At 42.7% G+C, this 21,263-nt stretch overlaps 2 protein-coding genes across 2 annotated transcripts in view; both read left to right on the top strand.

Annotated features, from left to right (window-relative positions):
- Window positions 1–1,375: 1,375 nt before the first annotated feature.
- On the top strand, window positions 1,376–10,232 carry LOC111966288 (cyclic AMP-dependent transcription factor ATF-7). Its single transcript, XM_070444462.1, is given in 14 exon segments — window positions 1,376–1,437; window positions 2,694–2,755; window positions 2,892–2,988; window positions 3,182–3,315; window positions 3,413–3,571; window positions 3,850–4,013; window positions 4,104–4,197; window positions 4,355–4,474; window positions 4,664–4,753; window positions 4,755–4,856; window positions 5,179–5,238; window positions 5,468–5,656; window positions 6,235–6,340; window positions 7,742–10,232. Coding segments are annotated over 13 exon segments (1,596 nt in total). The 5' UTR covers window positions 1,376–1,437; window positions 2,694–2,707; the 3' UTR covers window positions 7,975–10,232.
- A 326-nt stretch (window positions 10,233–10,558) lies between these two features.
- The window catches only part of LOC111966280 (disco-interacting protein 2 homolog B-A-like), a 103,169-nt gene continuing 92,464 nt past the window's right edge, over window positions 10,559–21,263 (top strand). Inside the window, exon 1 of the mRNA XM_070444459.1 lies at window positions 10,559–10,802. Within this exon, the coding sequence (XP_070300560.1) occupies window positions 10,718–10,802 (85 nt within the window). The 5' untranslated portion in view covers window positions 10,559–10,717. The remainder of the gene's footprint in view (window positions 10,803–21,263) is intronic.

The following is a 21,263-nucleotide window of genomic DNA, read 5'->3' as shown; positions in this document are numbered from 1 at the left end:
CATCCCTGTTAGTGAGCATTTCTCATTTGCCAAGATAATCCATCCACCTAACAGGTGTAGCATATCAAGAAGCTGATCATTACACAGGTGCACCTTGTGCTGGGGGCAATAATAGGCCACTCTAAAATGTGCAGTTTTGTCACACAACACAATGCCAGAGATGTATCAAGTTTTGAGGGAGGGTGCAATTGGCATGCTGACTGCAGGAATGTCCACCYGAGCTGTTGCCAGAGAAGTGAATGTTAATTTCTCTATCATAAGCTGCCTCCAACATCATTTTAGAGAATTTGGCAGTACGTGCAACCGGAGTCACAACCGCAGACCACGTGTAACCACACCACCCCAGGACCTCTACATCTGGCTTCTTCACCTGCGGGATCATCTGAGACCAGCCACCGGGACAGTTGAAACTGAGGAGTATTTCGGCCTGTAATAAAGCTCTTTTGTGGGGAAAAACATTCTGGTTGGCTGGGCCTGGTTCCCCAGTAGGTGGGCCTGGCTCCTATGTGCCCTGTAATGTGAAATCCATAGATTAGGGCCTAACAAATACATGTTTTATTGATTGATTTCCTTATATGAACTGTATCTCAGTAAAATTGTTGAAATTGTTGCATATTGCATTTATATTTTTGTTCATTATATGTGCTCCCACACTGTACTGTCATTAGTCATCCTGTTTCGCTAGCCTGCCTAAGTATGCTGCAGAGCTGTCTTACAAAATCATTTTACTAGTTCTTCCAAGTAGATACGGCATACTTTCACAAACTGTCTCTGTCCCTCTCGTCATTGTGTACAATCCTCTCATGCGGTCTAAGCTAATGTAGCAGGCGTAAGTGTATCCGTCCAGAGATCTGTATATAATGATGAGATGATCATGTCTCCGCCCTAACAATGGGAGTTGTTGTCCCAAAGAAACGCACTGAGTTTATTTTGGACAGATTTGGGCGAAAGTGCCTTTTCTTTTCTGTGTTCAAATAATCAGCATTGCTAAAACTAAAATGTTTTGCTTACAAGGTGGGGGGGAGGGGTCCCCCAACCAAATCTCCTTTAGGGCCCCCAAAATGCTAGGACCGGCCCTGAAAGGATTACCATACATAGGGACTGCAATTTTCCACAAATAGAAAATATTCTGCCATTATACATATGTGTAGGCTTGCACTTACATAAAGCATACAACATACAATGTATCATAATATGGTGAAAATGTTATGAAAAACACCGTGATTTGTCAATTGCAGGGCTCTCATCATATTTATTTTTTGCCATTTGAGGACACATGCAAACTGCCTCATGTTTACATAATCTCGGATTTTTCACCCCAGTAATCCTGTTACGTAAAAAATGTAACAGTTTCACCTCTCGCGCGATTTCAACCCAACGCAGGCAGCGCAGTGTAGGAGTTCCAGCAGCGGAGAAGGGGAGAGGTAGGGACGTTGGGTGAGTTTGTAAACATTTGATTTGCTCGTGTTCAGATATCAAGATTTTACCAAATAGCCTTTGTCGGGGAACAGGTGTATTGACAGTCTGTCACATTTACCTTCCCCATCCTGAAATACTTATTTGACACGCCTCGAATTGTGTCAGTGCATTAACGTTAGCCTAGCCAGCTAACATAACGTTAGCTAGCTAACTAGCCTGTGTGTTCTGTGCAATATCATCTGGCAAGGCGTTAGCTAGCAAGTTTTTTAGCTGAAAAAAAGGGGAAGGTAAATAAAGCTAGCTAATTTAGCAAAGAGACCACAAAGAAGCCCTTTTAATTCGCTCGGCCGTGATTGCCAATGTGGTTGGTCTGCTGTAACCTTACTGCCTGTACCAAAACATCTCATGTGATGATGATGATGGCCTGTCAGATTTTGCATAGTGAGGTCCATTCTTCGTCCTGTCTGACATTATGTTGCTAGCTAGCTATATCTAACTTGACGTGCTGTTGTGATCATTGGCCCATAGTTAGCCATCGTGCCCATTGTTAGCTAACTAACTAGTTAGCAGAGTCTGTTAGGTAGTTTCTGTCTTAGTTGAGACCATATACACATTAAAACCAGGGTTGAGACAGTCGCCAACGGCATGGTCCGTTAATTACGCAGATTCTGTTGCAAACCGTTTTGCAACAGAAACCATTTACTCCAAAACGGAAAACGTTTTGCAACGAAAACGAGTTTATATTGGAAAATATTCAGCTTTGTTCCTCCCGGTTTAGTTCCGTTTGCTCCATTTGGTTCTTAAACGGTTTCTGTTGCAAGACGTAATGAATTCACCCCATGTGAACTGCGCTGTTTGTTGACAGTCAGCAGAGAGGAGGCCATTTAGCTAGGACAATAACGTTAGTAACTAAAAGGCGTATTTTACTATTCAAAAACACTAGCTAGTTAAGGCTATCACATTTTGATTTGCCAGCTGGGACATATGTTTAATCACTTTTTGTCACCAAGAAAATTGTTCATGTCATCATTAATATATTTGTTTGATACTAACGTTAGCATTTTTCGTTTTTCTTAAATGTAGTGTAAACAAGGTGCTTTAGTTGGAAATATTGAACATGTAGGCASTAGGAAATCCTTCTGAATATTTATTTGTTAACCCTAATGTATTAGCCAATACAGACTGTTTTTTTTTTTTTATCTACCAAGATTTTAGAGGCAGAGACAAAATAACACACTTTCATTCTCTTCCTCTCCCATACCTCTTTATTGCAGGCTCTTTGTGTGAGATGGGGGACGATCGACCTTTTGTGTGCACCGCCCCAGGCTGTGGACAGGTAGGGTCTAATTTACACTCTTTTTCTCTTCATCCCTCACTCTCTTTTCCCACTCTCCCTCCTGTCTTTACAGATCTCGGATTTTAGGATCCATCAGATTACTTTCACCAGTGTCTTGCGTTTTCTTTGTGTACAGAGATTTACCAATGAAGACCATCTATCAGTCCACAAACATAAGCATGAGATGACCCTAAAATTTGGTCCTGCCAGAACTGATTCCGTCATCATCGCAGGTGCTTACCTTTACTATTCCTAGAATTTCTCAATTTGACTGTATGAGAAAATTATGAGAGAAACATTTTTGTCTAGCTATCAAACCAACACCACCCTGTGTGGACAGATGAGCAATCTCTGTTGTTGACAGAGAGGATTTACCTGTACTATGAAGCCTCTAAACCAGTGTCTCCTCTTTCTCTCTACCACCAGACCAGACCCCCACGCCCACCCGCTTCCTGAAGAACTGTGAGGAGGTGGGTCTGTTCAATGAGCTGGCCAGCTCCTTCGAACAGGAGTTCCGGAAGGCCCATGAGGATGACCAGAGGAACAAAAACCCGGTGAGGGTGAGGACGGTGGAGGGGCTAGGATGGGTTTGGTTTTTAAACACGGGTAGTTTGACCAATTTATTAATGTTGTGTCTGATTGTTGGTCCCCACACAGCTCCCCACCCCTCATCTTCTGGCCCCACCCCTACAGACCCTGTCTGGGGTGAAGGAGGAGGATGAGGGGCCTCTGGAGGTTGACTCCTCCCCCCCAGGCAGTCCTGACTCCACGTCCAGCATGTCGGACAGTAGCAAGGAGCCAATGGGGAGAGGAAAGGTATGACCTGGGGGCAGGGCGAACAGGTTGTATGGTTGAACAGATTAATCGATGTGTGTTCTTTCCTCTTGTCAAGTTTGCATGGTAACTTGGGTGAGAGAGAGAGAAAGGAACAGTGGTGGCCAGAGAGTAAAGTAATCACTTAACTATGAGGCAAGTAAAGAAGATGTCAGCAAAAAGTAGACAATTAGTGGGTGTCTTAGTGGGTTCAGCTCAGCGGCCTGTAGTGTTCAACTCCCACCTGGGTTTCTCTGACTGGATGTGATGTGTGTTGACAGGAGACTCTTCCTCCTCCACGACCAGTGTTGAGCTCCACCCCCACGCCAACCATTGTACGGCCTGGGTCCCTCCCCATTCACCTTGGTTACGACCCCCTGCACCCGACACTGCCGTCGCCAACTTCTGTCATCACACAAACCCCACCCTCCAACAGACAACTGGGGTGAGTCTAATCTACCAACATCTGTCTATATTTGTCTTTTTTTATTTTTTCTCTCTGTCTTTTTCATTTATACCAATCTCCTGTTCTCAGCTCTCCGACAGGCTCCTTCCCACTGGTAATGCATCTCCCCAATGGACAGACGGTCCCTCTCCTCCCCAGCCCAAATATGACCTCAGTCATATCTGTGAGAATCAATCACATTTATTTATAATGCCCTTTTTACATCGGCAGTTTTAGTGAAAGTAATAGATGTCTAATTAACAATAACATACTTGATAATGGCAGATATTGGTACGTGTTATTTTGTCCTCTTATTTAGTCTCTTCTTTTGTAATGTGTAGCTGGCGAGGCCATTTAATATGGTGCCCAACATCCCTGGGATTCCAGGCCCTCCGATTGGTGGGACCAGCAGCGGCTCCTCCTCCCCATCTGGGTATAGTCTACACTCAGAGGCCAAGATGGTGAGAGGCGCATGCACTGGCGGACACACACTACACACCGCACACAGAGTTAAGGACCAAATGGCAGTGGGCCTACCCGTCGCAGTGGAAGGCAAAGGGAGCCAAAATAACTTGTAGTTTTGCAACCCTAGGAAGGCATGTTGTTGACATCTGTATGACATTTCTGTGTGTGTCCCTCCCTCTCTGTAGAGGCTGAAGGCGGCGCTGACCCAGCAACAGCATGGCCTGGGGGCTCAGAACGGGGCTGGAGGGGGCACAGGGGGGGTGGGAGAGGGCACAGGGGGGGGGGGGGACCGGGATCCAGCCCGCTGTCCCCCAGAGACATGAGCAGTGCCAGCAGCCCTCGCAGCATTCTGACACCCCCTCACCTGCACAGCCACAGGTAAAACACATACTGATACAATACCTAAGGGTCAGGTGGTGAATCTACTAGAGACGCAGGGTGGCCTTTATCTCCAGAAATGATAAAAAACTGGAAAGAACACTGAACAAACTAAAACCATGTTTTGTAGATTAAATATGCTGGCAACTCTGTAAAGGTATTGATAAGAGAACTCTCTGCAGATTCCGTCTGACCCTATATATTTGGTAATGCATTATCTCATGTCGCTTGCATGTATTTGCGTACATTTGTGCACAAACAGTGAATACAAAAATGCACAGGCACACTCTCATGCATATATGATTTACATATACTCACACAGCAAACCAGCAGTGGCTCCTCCTCTCCATTTGGGTATAGTCTACATTCAGAGGACATGATGGTGAGAGGCGTATACACGGTAACACTTTGAAATACACATTCAAATGCACTTTTCACACACACACACGCACACGCTCACACACACACACACACACACACAACATGCTCACACTTCTTGCGATTCTCTTCTCTCTCTCTCTCTCTCTCTCTCTCTCATACACACACTCATGCACACACTCATGCACACACACCTAGTCCAAGGTGTATAACACCCTCCCCGTCCTCCCCAGGTGTCCCCGGCCCAGCCCACCGGGGGTAGGAGGCGGCGGGGTGCGGAGGCCGACCCAGATGAGAGAAGGCAGCGCTTCCTGGAGAGGAACAGGGCGGCGGCGTCTCGCTGCCGACAGAAACGCAAGGTTTGGGTTGGCTCTCTGGAGAGGAAGGCAGAGGACCTGGCTACCATGAACGTCTCTTTGACCGTGAGTCTACTGCACTATGACCTAGACTGTAACTGCCTAWTACAGCCAGTTACAATAGACCATCAAAGGCAATATGTAACTTTTTGGGCGACCTGACCAAATTCACATAGAAATGTGAGTTATAGATATGTAATTCTCGTTGAAAGCAAGTCTAAGAAGCGGCAGATCTGTTCTATGTGGTTTATTTCTATGCTTCCCATTCTTAAATTTTGTTTTGCGTCTTCCTTTTGGTTTTGTACACCAGTTGAAAATACAATATTTTTGGTTATGGAAAAGATATTTCACAGTGGTTTAGATGGTACAATGATTCTCTACACTATACTTGCTTGTTTTGTCACACAAACTGAAATTGGGTAACTATTAGAATTTTAGCAACCAGGAAATGKCAGAGTGATTTCTGCATAGTGCATCTTTAAAACCATGAACCCGTCTGATTTGTATTATACTGGTAGAAGCTCTAATATGATTCTCGTGCCCATGGGGTTTTGGTGTATGGTTGTCAGTGGTTGAGAAGACAAATGTTGTGTGTACATTGTCTTGTGTGTTCATGCCTATATGTGGTGTTCTGTTTCTGTCAGAATGAAGTGGGTCTGCTGAGGAACGAGGTGACACAACTGAAACAGCTGCTACTGGCCCACAAAGACTGCCCTGTCACTGCCATGCAGAAGGCGGCTGCCTACTTAGGTAATTAAGACAACATACACTACATTACCAAAAGTATGTGGACACCAACTCGTCGAACATCTCATTTTAAAATCATGGGCATTAATATGGAGTTGGTCCCCCTTTTGCCGCTATAACAGCCTCCACTCTTCTGGGAAGGCTTTCCACTAGATGTTGGAATATTGCTGTGGGGACTTGCTTCCATTCAGCCTCGAGCATTAGTGAGGTCAGGCACTGATGTTGGGTGATTAGGCTAGGCTCGCAATCGTTGTTCCAAATCACCCCAAAGGAGTTTGATGAAGTTGAGGTCAGGCCAGTCAAGTTCTTACACACCAATCTCGACAAACCATTTCTGTATGGACCTTGCTTTGTGGACTTGGGGCCTTGTCATGCTGAAACAGGAAAGGGCCTTCCCCAAACTGTTGCTAGCTGGAAGCACAGAATTGTCTAGAATGTCATTGAATGCTGTAGCGTTAAGATTTCCCTTCACTGTAGCTAAGGGGCCTAGCCAAAACCATGAAAACAGCCCTAGACCATTATTCCTCTTTCACCAAACTTTACAGCTGGCACTATGCATTGGGGCACGTTCTCCTGGCATCCGCCAAACCCAGATTTGTCTGTCGGACTGCCAGATGGTGAAGCGTGATTCATCACTCCAGAGAACGCGTTTCCACTGCTCCAGAGTCCAATGGTGGCGAGCTTTACACGACTCCAGCCGACGCTTGGCATTGCGCATGGTGATTTTTGGCTTGTGTGTGGCTGCTTGGCTATGGAAACCTATTTCCTGAAGCTCCCGACGAACAGTTATTGTGCTGACGTTGCTTCCAGAGACAGTTTGGAACTTGGCAGTGAGTGTTGCAATCGAGGACAGACTATTTTTACGAGCTACGCGCTTCAGTACTCGGTGGTCCCGTTCTGTGAGCTTGTGTGGCCTACCACTTTGCGGCTGAGCTGTTGTTGCTCCTAGACGTTTCCACTTCACAATAACAGCACTTACAGTTGACTGGGGCAGCTCTGGCAGAAATTTGACGAACTGACTTGTTGGAAAGGTGGCGTCCTATGACGGTGCCACGTTGAAAGGCACTGAGCTCTTCAGTAAGGCCATTCTACTGCCATTGTTTGTCTACGGAGAGTGCATGGCTGTGTGCTTGATTTTATACACTTGTCAGCAACGGGTGTGGCTGAAATAGCCAAATCCACTAATTTTAAGTATGTCCACACACTTTTGTGTATACATGAATCTACTATCAATCACACAAGTCTGTCATTCACTCCATCTGTTTGATTTTTAATTTAGCCTCTTATCTGTCCCCAATCAACTTGTACATCCATTCACCCACCTACCGATCCAACTCATCCATCTAATCTATTGCTTGCCTGTCACCTCTCTTTAAGGGTGAATGTTTCTCTCTCTGTCTGTAGCTGCAGGAGGAGAGGAGAGCTCCAGGGATCCCCCCTCCGAGCCTATGGGCTCCACAGCCTTGGTCATCCAGCACGGGCCTTCGGCCCCTGTCCCCAGCCCTGGTGCAATCACCGTCAACGGGCTGAGCGTATGCGCGGCTGAGGCAGTGGCCATGTCGGTCCTGGCCGGGATGGGGGCGGCCCACCAGGGAGGGGTCCTCATGGCGCCACAGCCTCAGCCTGCCCCCAGATGATGCACAGGGAGCCAATAAGAACTTTAGGAGGCCGGACTGGTACAATTATGTGAGAGATTGAAAGGGACCTGATTTGAAATCTGAAATCCCACCAGTTGTTAATAGAAGGGGGGTGAGAAGTACTATCTCCAACCTATGCTCAGACCTTGGATACAGTGGCAGCCAGGAAAGGATGTTGGGAGTTGACATCCTGTCAAAGCCACAGAACCCCCCCCCACCCCCCCAAACACACACACACACACACACACACTCGCTTACAGCCAATGATAATCACTGAACATACCGAGTAGTCCCGCCCCTTTTGCCCCTTTTCTGATGGATCCCTGCTTGGAAGCACTGTCACTGCGTATATACAAGCGTATGTACATACTCGCACCCCGTGACATACACACACTCACACACTCGATCACCGAATGTAGTGTGTTTTTGTCTATTTGCAACTCTCTCCCCTGTCTACAGTGTAAATCTCTTCTTGCATATTTATCTTCTTCATGCAGCTGTTAATCCATGGGGAAACTCTTTTTAGGGCTGAATAAGCGTGAGATATTGTTTTCCCTTTGTCATGGAGTGAGCCAAAGTATGAGTATGTTCAATGTCTGGCCTTTTAAAAAATTTGTATTATTATTGTTTTTTTATAGGAATTCTGCATTTTGACAATGTGTATGAAACCCTTATTGACTGCATGGATATTAGAGGAGACTGATGAAGACCACTGTCTGTGTGCTGGTGTCTGCTCATATTGTTGCTGGTTTTTATCATACTGCTTTTCTCTCCCACTTTTTAAAGTGATATCAAATGACTGATGCAAACAATGACAGTGTCCTAATGTAACACTTGAAATGGTTAGGTTTTAGATTATACTTTATGTAGTAATCAACAAACTTTTCATTAGATTTATAAATTATTTACCCAGGCTAAGTTGAGAAAAAGTAGTACAATATATTTTTATATTCAAAACAAATATTAATGTTCCTGCATTTATCTAAAATGTGTGTAGTGAATACAGTGGTAGAATGGTTTGTTCTAATTCAATGAAAACCAATTACATTCTAAATGATAAGAGAAAATGTAAACATATGACATTTTCTTGAATGCAAATCTCGATTAGGGGACGTCTATTAAGAGAAAATGTAAACCTACCACATATTCTTGAATGCAAATCTACATTAGGGGACGTCTATATGGAGTAAAAGATCATGTCCTTGTCTCGGGTGCTTTCCAACATTTAAAAAAACTATACTGTCTTTTGGAGTATATCACTTTTGTAAGACACGTCACTGAAATATTTATGAAATGTCATTGAGTGGTGTCTTTTTTTTGTTTTTTTTTAGACATTTTGTGTTGAGGAATACCTTGTTTGTTTCATCTTTTTTTAACATGTCAATGCTCTATTCATCATTTTGTTATTGCTGTAACTGAACCCTGCGTCACGTTACCTTTCCCCTCGTGTTCTGTCAAGAGGATGGGTATGTCTGTCTTCAACAGTGAACCCAGAGTGTAACCTCCCACAAACTATTATGGAATTTGTCTCCAATCCGTCGAGAGGGTGTTGTTCCCCAAAAGAATTACACCTCAAGGCGGGGAAATTTAACTTGTGTATAGTCTCAACTATTAAAAGATCTCCGGCAAAATAAACAAGTTACTGGCAACAAGGGGTTTAGGTTAATCTTTTTCATGCTTAGTATCTAAGTGCCTATCCCCTTGGTACAGAGCTCCATGACAGTAGGAGCAGAAGCTGCCTGATGTGGTACTGGCTCAGGGTGCTCAGGGATTAGGATGGGCTGGTGGCATACGTGTACACAACAAGCACAGGAAACGAGAAGGCTTCTGTATGTCAGAGAGCGAGATAGACCCTGCATGTGACTGTGTATAGACCATAAGKGGAGAATCCTAACTTCCACTAAATAGATTTTTCACCAAGTCTCCCACTGACATGAATGCATGACTAAGTGAAAATTGACTGGAAGTTGGAATTAGCCTCTAAAATTGTGTTCCAGACATAATTTGTGTGATGTTAGGATGTTCATCTTGTCATGAAATTGCAATAGTTGACTGACCGATAATATTATGGACCATAGTTTCATAATCAGTAGCCCAGTGTGTGTTCAGTCAGTGGTGTGTGAAATGCTCTTAAACATTCATTTTCCATACAGCAGGATTCACCAACTGGCGGGCCGAATTTGAAATGTGGGTGGTTTTATTTGGCCCCCCAAGTTTTTTTGAATGTTCATAGTCTGACATAAAAGACTGTAAAAACACCAGGAAATCAGCTCCAGTGATTTTAATTTAAGAAATCTGAACCCCAAGTTTTCCCACGCATAATAGAGAGACACGTGATTGTATACACATGTAAGCAATGTTTGAAATGATTGTTTTAGTCAAACATCTATTTGGGCTTATTGCTGGCAATTTGCAGTCTACAAATTATTTGTAATTATGTTCCGGCCCCCCACCAACCGTTCAAGAAAATATAGTTGATGGCTGAATGAAGTTGATGATCCCTGCCATACAGTAACGCCAGGGGGAGCAGGCAGTCTAATGATTTCATGCGCCAGTCACAACCATTAACATCAGACATGGTCATGTGACAGATTCCTTTGGTGAGTTGTTCATTTCTCACAGTTATGGCGGTGTTAGGGAGTCGAAAGGATGGAGTACAGTCTTGATTTTTGCTTTTCTCGTTGACTCAGGAACTTGTCACCACTTTTAATTTCTTAACATTCTACGTTTTATTATTGCAACGATGGCGGACCGAGGCGTGGATATGTTGGGACTCCCGAAAGAGGTCAAGGACCAATTGGCGGAGTTGGATTTGGAACTGTCCGAAGGTAAGGATTTTAGATGGGGGAAAGATAAATAGGTGTTGTGTCCCAGATAAAAACAATAACAATCACCCGTCTGCTGTCAGTGGTGAGAACTGCAGTCTATAACCGGGCAAGCACGACTCCCTCCCCCTGCTATGTTGCCGAGGAGGATAAAAACACTGACCTATTTTCATTTGATTAGCTACTATAGTTAATGTAATCAAAATACAATCATTATTATTTTCGCCTATAATGGCATAGTGTTTTTGAGCAATGAGGATATAGAGAGATGGCTATTTTACTGGATAAGGCTTTTGATGTATTAACTGTATGATACTATAGTTTATGACTGGATGTTTTTTAATAAGGTTTTTTGTTTATTTATACTTTACATAATACTTACCATCAGAAGTAACCATAGCTCTCAACATTAACACAATCTTCCAATTTGCTTTGCAGAGTCAGTGCATTTTTCTCTAGTAGCTAGGATAAAAATTGCCTTCATGTAATTTACAGTATCAAAAAGGAGATCATAGAGGTTTTCCTCCTGTCAGAAATTAGGTCAAGGCTCTCTTCCTCATCACATAGTTATTGTGTCTGTTTCTCAAGCGATAGTGCTGTTGAAATTATGCTGCACGTTCCATAGACCGACAAGGCTGTCGACTGCTAAGCTCTCTTGTTAATGTGGGAATGCAGCGTTTGCCTTGTTTTGACAAATGGCAATGCTCCTAAAAATAAAAAATAAATAATATGGTGTTATGCAAGTCTCCTTGGTGGGTGAATCACAGTATTGCTGGATCTGTGCCATGCGGTTCAAAGCACCCCGAGGTGCATGAGTAATGTAATGTTTCAACTTTGGAGAGGAAGGAGAGAGAACGTATGTGATGGAGGAGTAGAGTTACCATTGGTGACTGACTTACTGAAGTCAATTCTCTCCCTGAATCTGCTCCCCTCTCTCCCCACTGTGTGAACATTGAATAATAGTACAGTTTCACACTGTGCCTATTGAGCTCTTCACAGCTTACCGCTGAAACTCATGGCTCCATGGAGTCATCATGGATTCCGACTGTCCAGGTCTCATCCAGACACAGTTGGATGACTGAAACTGAAACGGAAGACCAGGTGTGGAGAAAGGTTTTCAGTAATTTTCCAAGGCCTCCATACTATTCTGCCACCACCAGACCTTTGGTTGTGGGCCCTGGCACTTGTGATTTTCCATCAAATCTGCTGAGTATAATTTCAACATTTGTTTTATTTGAGACTAAAAAAGTTACTTTTGTCACTACTCACCTGTAATAATCATTCAATAGTTGCTTTCTGAAACATCTCAAAGTGAGGACATTAGCCTAACAAGAGAATCATAGTAGAATCAAATAGCCTGTGCACATCATCAAACACAGCCCCCCTGGGATACAGCCACAAAGATGGCCTCTCAGTGGTTACAAACTAATCAAAACAACTCCCTCAAAACAACATGGTCTCAGAGCATTTCGTATTAGTCTGTATGTAAATCCGAGACACTCCATTTAGTATATGTTACGTTTCGTATGGTATCTATTCATTTGTGGATGTCCATCATCCATTTCGTATGATATGTTACGAATTGCAATTCGTACGATGTGTTACGAATTGCAGTTTGTACGATGTGTTTCGAAACGCAATGTACGATATGTTACGAATTACAAAATGTACAATATGTTAGCTAGGTAGCTAACATTAACGTTAGCTAGCTCTAGGGGTTAGGGTTAACTAGCATGCTAAGTAGTTTCAAAGTAGCTCAAAAGTAATAAGTAGTCGCAAAGTTGCTAATTATCTAAAATGCTAAAGTTGTCCGTGATGAGATCCGAACACGCAACCTTTTGGTTGCTAGACGTTCATGTTATAGGCCAACCCATTCACCCCGACCAACCACCCTCTTTCCGTTTTTGCCTTCAGTAACCTATCTTATGTAACCATACCAAATGTAACATATCATACTAATTTGAGTGTCCCAGATTTACGTTTACTATGTTGCGTCTAGCTGTTACTGAGACCAGTCTGCTCAAAAAGATGTGTGAAATCTATTTTACATTGATCAAATCAATTAGATTGGGCTGTTTAATATGTCACAGGGCACTTCTGAAAAAGTCTGAGTGATGGAGAAGCCTTAATTCACTGTTACAAACGGTGGGTGAACTCACTTCTACTTGTGGTATCGTTTAATAATAGACAGCAATTAACAGTTTGGTTAGTGAGGGTTCGGAGTAGTGCTGCTCTCCTTAGGATCACACACACAGATGGAGAGAGAGAAAACAGACTGGAGTACCTATCTATTAATAATAATGGCATGCTGTATAAACAGATGTACTGCATAAACAGACTGTCTCTAGTTTTCTGCTGTGTGTGCAAATCGAGTGTAAATGTTTGAGAGTGTCGTTGTGTGGCATACATTGGTTGTGGGATTTTTGTTGATAGGGTTTTTTTGCTTTAGTGACTGAAGAGCTCAGCAGTAGTAGTAGGCCTATACAACTACTACTCAACTGTAAATGCCAGCCTGCTGTATGCTTATTGGTCTGTTGTCCTCAGACATTTAGAGCAGTAGTTAACTACCCCTGATAAGACCTACCAGCTCCATGTGTAGGCCTATCCCTTGACAATCTCTGTAGTTACATTTACAGACAGTGTAGGCTTATTAAAATGTAGCCTAGTTACATGTTTATTAGGATACATAGTACTTGAATGAATGATGAGTATTGAAATGGCCTGTTGTTGTGGTGTTATGGCTCAAGTTTGAGGTGTTTGTTTATTCCCGCCCATCAGCCGTGTAGCCCTCAGCTAGTCCACTGACTCCACTCACACACATAATCCATTTTGAGCCCCAGCAGCACTTAACACCCAACGATTGATTCACTACAAAGAGAAGCCTGTCTCATTATTCCAGCCACACTGAGCTATGACCAGATGGCCAGACCGGAGTAGCCATGTTTGTAGTTCCATCAGCCTGCTGGTGGTTGTAGTTTAACTGTAGCTAGTATCATACAGTAAATTAATTGGATCAGTTGGGACAGGATTCAGTAAAGGCTTCAGTAGCACAACAACTCAATAGAAACTCAAAACCCCCAGTGCGGGGGTCAACTGAAAGTCTCTGTCACAGTGGCGAAGGGAGGACGACATGGTGTACTCTATATCCAACAGTCTTCCCCCCCACCCACCTTTATTTAACCAGGTAGGCCAGTTGAGAACAAGTTCTCATTTACAACTGCGACCTGGCCAAGATAAAGCAAAGCAGTGCGACACAAACAACACAGTTACACATGGGATAAACAAACGTACAGTCAATAACACCCATAGAAAGAAAAAATCAAAGTTGTTGCTGTAAGCACATAGCCTACTCTCTACTATCTATGTTTTGGGAAGTACTTTATCAGTATTATGCACCAAAACACATAATCTATTTTAATGAACTGCCAGTACATTTCCATTTATTTGGAGTAGTAGCACTCTATCCGGAGTCTTCTTAATGTTTCTCATGCATATCCTTTACATTTCTAACAATCAGCCCATTGTTGTCACTCTGTTCCAAAGACGGGACTCCCATGGCAACAAATATAGGAAATATGCACCATTGCAGTGATGGTGGATTATGTGCGTGCGCGTGCGTGCGTGCGTGTACGCGTGCATGTACGTGTGTGCGTATTAAAGGGATACTTCGCAGATACCTATAGACTTCCAGTTGTTGCGCTAACGCTAGTTAGCATTGGCTTGCGAAACTACATCTTACTTCCTTTACACTGGACACAGAGACATGAAAATGGTATTCATCTGACACTGGAAGTAGATAAAGGGCCTCATTGCCAAAATCCTGAATTATCCCTTTAAGGTCCCCCCTACACCCAGCTCTAACCCCGTGGACTGTGGGGACACAATGGTAGCCATTGAGAGATCAAAGCCATGCTGGCTGGAAGCTCGGCTGGAATTCAAAACACTCAACCACAACCCTTTATGTGTTTTAAGCTGCTCAAATGAACTGTATGTGTGTGTGAAAGTGAGCTAGCTGTACAGTTACTGTAAATATGACTACTTCACACACACACACACACACACACACACACACACACACACACACACCACACACACACACACACACACACACACACACACACACACACACACACACACACACACACACACACACACACACACACACAAGGACACACACACGTGTGCCCCTTTGCCTGGTTTTTGTTTCTCCTGCCTGGTCTCCAAGGTCTGTGTGTATAGTGTGGTGTAGTGCTCTGATAAGAGCTGAGTGAATGGGATTCCCTTTGGCTTTGCTCTGAGTCCTGTCTCTGTCTCAGTGTGGACTATAGTGACTTGTGAGTGTTTGTCCAGTCGTGTGTGTGTGGAGGAGAGGCAGGTTTTTCAGCACAGCAGCCTGTTCCGTGCTGAGTGGAGAGGGGGAGAAAAAGAGAGAGAGAGAGAGTTGGAGTTGGGGGAGAGAGAAAGAGAGATTACGGTCGTGTCTGCGTCTCCCAATCTAGGTCACAGAGCATCAGGAGGCAACACGCCTGGCTCATTTAGCCCTCTGAGTCACAGTGGGCCAGTACTGCTGCTGGGGATCTCTCTATCTCGCTCACTCTCTCACTCTCACTCTCTCTCGCTCTCTCTCTCGTGCTCTCTGTTGCTTACATTCTCGGTCACTCATTCTATCTATATCTCACTTATCCTCTCTCTCTCTGACGCTCGGTCGCCTGTTTTCTATCTCGCTTAACCCTCTCTCTCCCACTGTCTATCCATGGCTCTGTCGCTCATTCCCTCTCTCTGTCTATCTCTACATCTGATATGCTTTCTCTATGGCTCTCTCCTTTCTCAGCCTTTCTCTCCTTCCTACCCTTGCACTTCATCACCATAAACAAGGCAGTGTAGAATGGGGACTATGTGTATGTGTATGTATGTGTGTATGTGCACGTTGAGGATTGTAGCCAAAGTGTAGCTTTGGTGTCCTCACAGTGTGTTGACCACAGACACACACAGGGCAGGAAGATGCTTCAGCCTATCCATTGAAAAGCTCATTAACTGTAACTGAGGAGCTGTGCACTGATCTCCGACCATAGTTAAGGTCAGTAATGACCAATAGAGAAGGAAGCACAGATTCAGAGTGTGGCAGATATTGTAGAAAAACAGTCTGATATTGGCAGAGACATCTGCAGAAATGTCCAGAGATGTTGTCCGTTTTGGAAATTAAGCATTTGTGTTACATAATAGCATGCACCTCACGCTCAACATTCTCTCAGAGAGTTCCTCTCTGTCCAGTGTCTGTGTTCTTAACCTTTTATTTTTATTGGCCAGTCTGAGATATGGCTTTTTCTTTGTAACTCTGCCAAGAAGGCCAGCATCCCGGAGTTGCCTCTTCACTGTTGACGTTGAGACTGGTGTTTTGCAGATACTATTTAATGAAGCTGCCAGTTGAGGACTTGTGAGGCGTCTGTTTCTCAAACTAGACACTCTAATGTAATTGTCCTCTTGCTCAGTTGTGCACCGGGGCCTCCCACTCCTCTTTCTATTCTGGTTAGAGCCAGTTTACGCTGTTCTGTGAAGGGAGTAGGGCACAGCATTGTACAAGATCTTCAGTTTCTTGGCAATTTCTCACATGGAATAGTCTTCATTTCTCAGAACAAGAATAGACTGATGAGTTTCAGAAGAAAGGTCTTTGTTTCTAGCCATTTTGAGCCTGTAATCGAACCCACAAATGCTGATGCTCCACATACGCCACTAGTCTAAAGAAGGCCAGTTTTATTGCTTCTTTAATCAGAACAACAGTTTTCAGCTGTACTAACATAATTGCAAAAGGATTTTCTAATGATCAATTAGCCTTTTAAAATGATAAACTTGGATTAGCTAACACAACATGCCATTGGAACACAGGAGTGATGGTTGCTAATAATGGGCCTCTGTATGCCTATGTAGATATTCCATAAAAAAATCTGCCGTTTCCAGCTACAATAATCATTTACAACATTAACAATGTCTACACTGTATTTCTGATCAATCTGATGTTATTTTAATGGACAAAAAATGTGCTTTTCTTTCAAAAACAAGGACATTTCTAAGTGACCCCAAACTTTTGAATGTAGTGTAGTAATAATCAATAATTTTGCTCTTTATTTAACCATCTTACATATAAAACCTTACTTGTTCATCGAAAATTGTGAATAACTCACCACAGGTTAATGAGAAGGGTGTGCTTGAAAGGATGCACATAACTCTACAATGTTGGGTTGTGTTGGAGAGAGTCTCAGTCTTAAATCATTTTCCACACACAGTCTGTGCCTGTATTTAGTTTTCATGCTAGTGAGGGCCGAGAATTCACTCTCACATAGGTACGTGGTTGCAAAGGGCACCAGTGTCTTAACAGCGCGATTTGCCAAGACAGGATACTCTGAGCGCAGCCCAAACCAGAAATCTGTCAKTGGCTTCTGATTAAATTACATTTTCACAGAACCTCTTGTTGCAATTTCGATGAGGCTCTCTTGTTCAGATATCGGTAAGAGGACTGGAGGCAGGGCATGAAAGGGATAACGATTCCAGTTGTTTGTGTCATCCGTTTCGGGAAAGTACCTGCACTCCCAACTCACTCAGGTGCTTCACTATATCACATTTGACATTGTCCGTAAGTTCGAGTTCATTTGCACACAAAATATCATACAATGATGTGTGTGTGTTGTCCTTGTTAATGCAGACAGAGAGGAGCTCCAACGTCTTAATCATAGCCTACATTTTTTCCCACACATTGAATATAGTTGCGGAGAGTCCCTGTAATGCTAGATTCGGATCATTCAGGTGAGAAAAAACATCACCCAGATAGGCCAGTCGTGTGGGAAACTCATCATCATGCAAGTGGTCAGACAAGTGAAAATGATGGTCAGTAAAGAAAACTTTAAGCTCGTCTCTCAATTTWAAAAAAGTGTCAATATTTTGCCCCTTGATAACCAGTGCATTTCTGTATATTGTAAAAGCGTTACATGGTCGCTGCCCATATCATTGCATAGTGCAGAAAATACATGAGAGTTCAGGGGCCTTGCTTTAACAAAGTTAACCATTTTCACTGTAGTGTCCAAAACGTCTTTCAAGCTGTCAGGCATTCCCTTGGGAGCAAGTGCCTCTCGGTGGATGCTGCAGTGTATCCAAGTGGCGTCAGAAGCAACTGCTTGCACACGCGTTACCACTCCACTATGTCTCCCCGTCATGGCTTTTGCGCCTTCAGTACAGATACCAACATGAGCAACAGCTACGTTTGGCTACATACGGACCGTCAGTGGAATTCCCGCGAAAAAGTAACGGTTAATGTGATTGGATGTTCATTATTTGACAAGGCTACCTGTATTTGACATTGTGTTTTTATTTMGCTGAATACTAGATAGTTTAATTTAATTTTGCCGGTGAAACGAGGCTACTCAGGCGAGAAAAAAAACTCACCAAATGTATAGCCCCGTTGGAAAATATAAATGGACTGTTTGAAAATGTGAAGACAAAAAAAAAAATGTCAGTCACATTTTTATTTGGCGTTTCCTTGACGGCATTGCACCCTAGTTTGGGAATACATGGATTTATTATGTTATTTGCCCTAGCCATCATAGCATCAAGATTTGTGACATGTTGCCACAAGAAAAGGGCAACCAGTGAGGAACAAACACCATTGTAGCTACAACCAATATTTATGTTTATTTATTTGCACATCGTTACAACACTGTATATAGGCATAATATGACATTTGAAATTTTGTGAGTGTAATGTTTACTGTAAATGTTTTTTGTTTATCATCTATTTCACTTGCTTTGGCAATCTAAACATATGTTTCCCATGCCAATAAAGCTCAGAGAGACAGACACAGATAGAGACTGAGACAAATCAAATTTTATTGGTCACATACACATGGTTAGCAGATGTTATTGCGAGTGTAGCGAAATGCTTGTGCTTCTAGTTCCGACAGCAATATCTAACAAGTAATCTAACAATTCCACAACAACTACCTAATACACACAAATCTAAGTAATGGGATGGAATAAGAATATGTACATATACAGTGGGGAGAACAAGTATTTCATACACTGCCGATTTTGCAGGTTTTCCTACTTACAAAGCATGTAGAGGTCTGTAATTTTTATCATAGGTGCACTTCAACTGTGAGAGATCTAAAACAAAAATCCAGAAAATCACATTGTATGATTTTTAAGTAATTAATTTGCATTTTATTGCATGACATAAGTATTTGATCACCTACCAACCAGTAAGAATTCCGKCTCTCACAGACCTGTTAGTTTTTCTTTAACCTCTAACGAGTCACCCTCCCGGATCCGGGATCCTCCTCATCAAAAAAGCTGACTAGCATAGCCTAGCCTAACGCGACAGGGATATCATATAATATAATTTCATGAAATCACAAGTCCAATACAGCAAATGAAAGATAAACATCTTGTGAATCCAGCCATCATTTCCGATTTTTAAAATGTTTTACAGCGAAAACACAATATATATTTATATTAGCTCACCACAATAGCCAAACACACAACGCCATGTTTTCACCATGTTTCCACCGCAAAGGTAGCTTTCACAAAACCCACAAATAGAAATAAAATGAATCACTAACCTTGAACAACTTSATCAGATGACACTCTTATAACATCATGTTATACAATACATTTATGTTTTGTTAGAAMATTTGCATATTTGAGGTATAAATCGTAGTTTTACATTGCAGCCACCATCACAAATAGCACCAAAACAGCCAGAATAATTACASAGAGCAACGTGAAATACATAAATACTCATCATAAAACATTTATGAAAAATACATGGTGTACAGCAAATGAAAGATAAACATCTTGTGAATCCAGCCAATATTTCCGATTTTTTTAAAGTGTTTTACAGCGAAAACACAATATATATTTATATTAGCTCACCACAATAGCCAAACACACAACGCCATTTATTCACCGTAAAGATAGCTTTCACAAAACCCACAAATAGAGATAAAATTAATCACTAACCTTTGGACAACTTCATCAGATGACAGTCTTATAACATCATGTTATACAATACATTTATGTTTTGTTCGAAAATGTGCATATTTAGAGGTACAAATCCTGGTTTTACATTGTGAATATGCAGCCATGATGCACCAAATTGTCCGGAGATATTTTGGACAGTCACGTAATCTAACCAAAGAACTCATCATAAACTTTACTAAAAAATACATGTTGTACAGCAAATGAAAGATACACTGGTTCTTAATGCAACCGCTGTGTTAGATTTAGAAAAATAACTTTAGTACAACATACAGCATGCAATATTGTGAGACAGCGCTCACCTATTCTCCGCCTTGTTGGAGCCAACATATTCCACAAAAATACGAAATAACATCATAAATATTCTCTTACTTTTTGATGATCTTCCATCAGAATGTTGTGCAAGGAGTCCTWGTTCCAGAATAAATCGTTGTTTTGTTTTAGAATGTCCATTTCTTCTGTTGAATTAGTAACTTTGGCTAGCCATGTGGAGGGCACATGTCCAAGAAATCTTTGCGCACTGAACGAAAAATTCCAAAAGTCCCAATAAATGTCGAATAAACTGGTCAAACTCGGTTGAAAATCCTACTTTAGGATGTTTTTCTCATATGTATCCAATAAAATCAGAGCCTGAGCATTTCGTCGTGTATACGTAACGCATTTCAGAAGACAATGTTAGTTTCCCTGGTGCGCAGTTGAATACTGACAAAAGAGCGGACCTGTCACTACAAAAGCTCTCATTCGGTCTCASATCAAGCTAGACACCCCATTCAACATTCTATTGCCCGTTGACATCTAGTGGAAGGCGTATGAAGTGCATACAGATCCATAAATATAAGCCAGTTGAAACGGCAGGCCCTGACACAGAGCCCCATTTTCAGAATTTTCACTTCCTGTTTGGAAGTTTGCTTCAAAGACACCTATCCACACACTCAATCAAACAGACTCCAACCTCTCCACAATGGCCAAGACCAGAGAGCTGTGTAAGGACATCAGGGATAAAATTGTAGACCTGCACAAGGCTGGGATGGGCTACAGGACAATAGATAAGCAGCTTGGTGAGAAGGCAACAACTGTTGGCGCAATTATTAGAAAATGGAAGAAGTTCAAGATGACGGTCACTCACCCTCCGCCTGCGGCTCCATGCAAGATCTCACCTCGTGGGGCATCAATGATCATGAGGAAGGTGAGGGATCAGCCCAGAACTACACGGCAGGACCTGGTCAATGACCTGAAGAGAGCTGGGACCACAGTCTCAAAGAAAACCATTAGTAACACACTACGCCGTCATGGATTAAAATCCTGCAGCGATTTTCTGGTTATCATAGGTACACTTCAACTGTGAGAACGGAGATCTAAAACAAAAATCCAGAAAATCGCTGCAGGATTTTAATCCATGACGGCTAGTGTGTTACTAATGGTTTTCTTTGAGACTGTGGTC

Source organism: Salvelinus sp. IW2-2015, linkage group LG1 (genome assembly GCF_002910315.2).
Source record: "Salvelinus sp. IW2-2015 linkage group LG1, ASM291031v2, whole genome shotgun sequence".
NCBI lineage: Eukaryota > Metazoa > Chordata > Actinopteri > Salmoniformes > Salmonidae > Salvelinus > Salvelinus sp. IW2-2015.
This window is presented reverse-complemented; position numbering and strand designations above follow the sequence as displayed.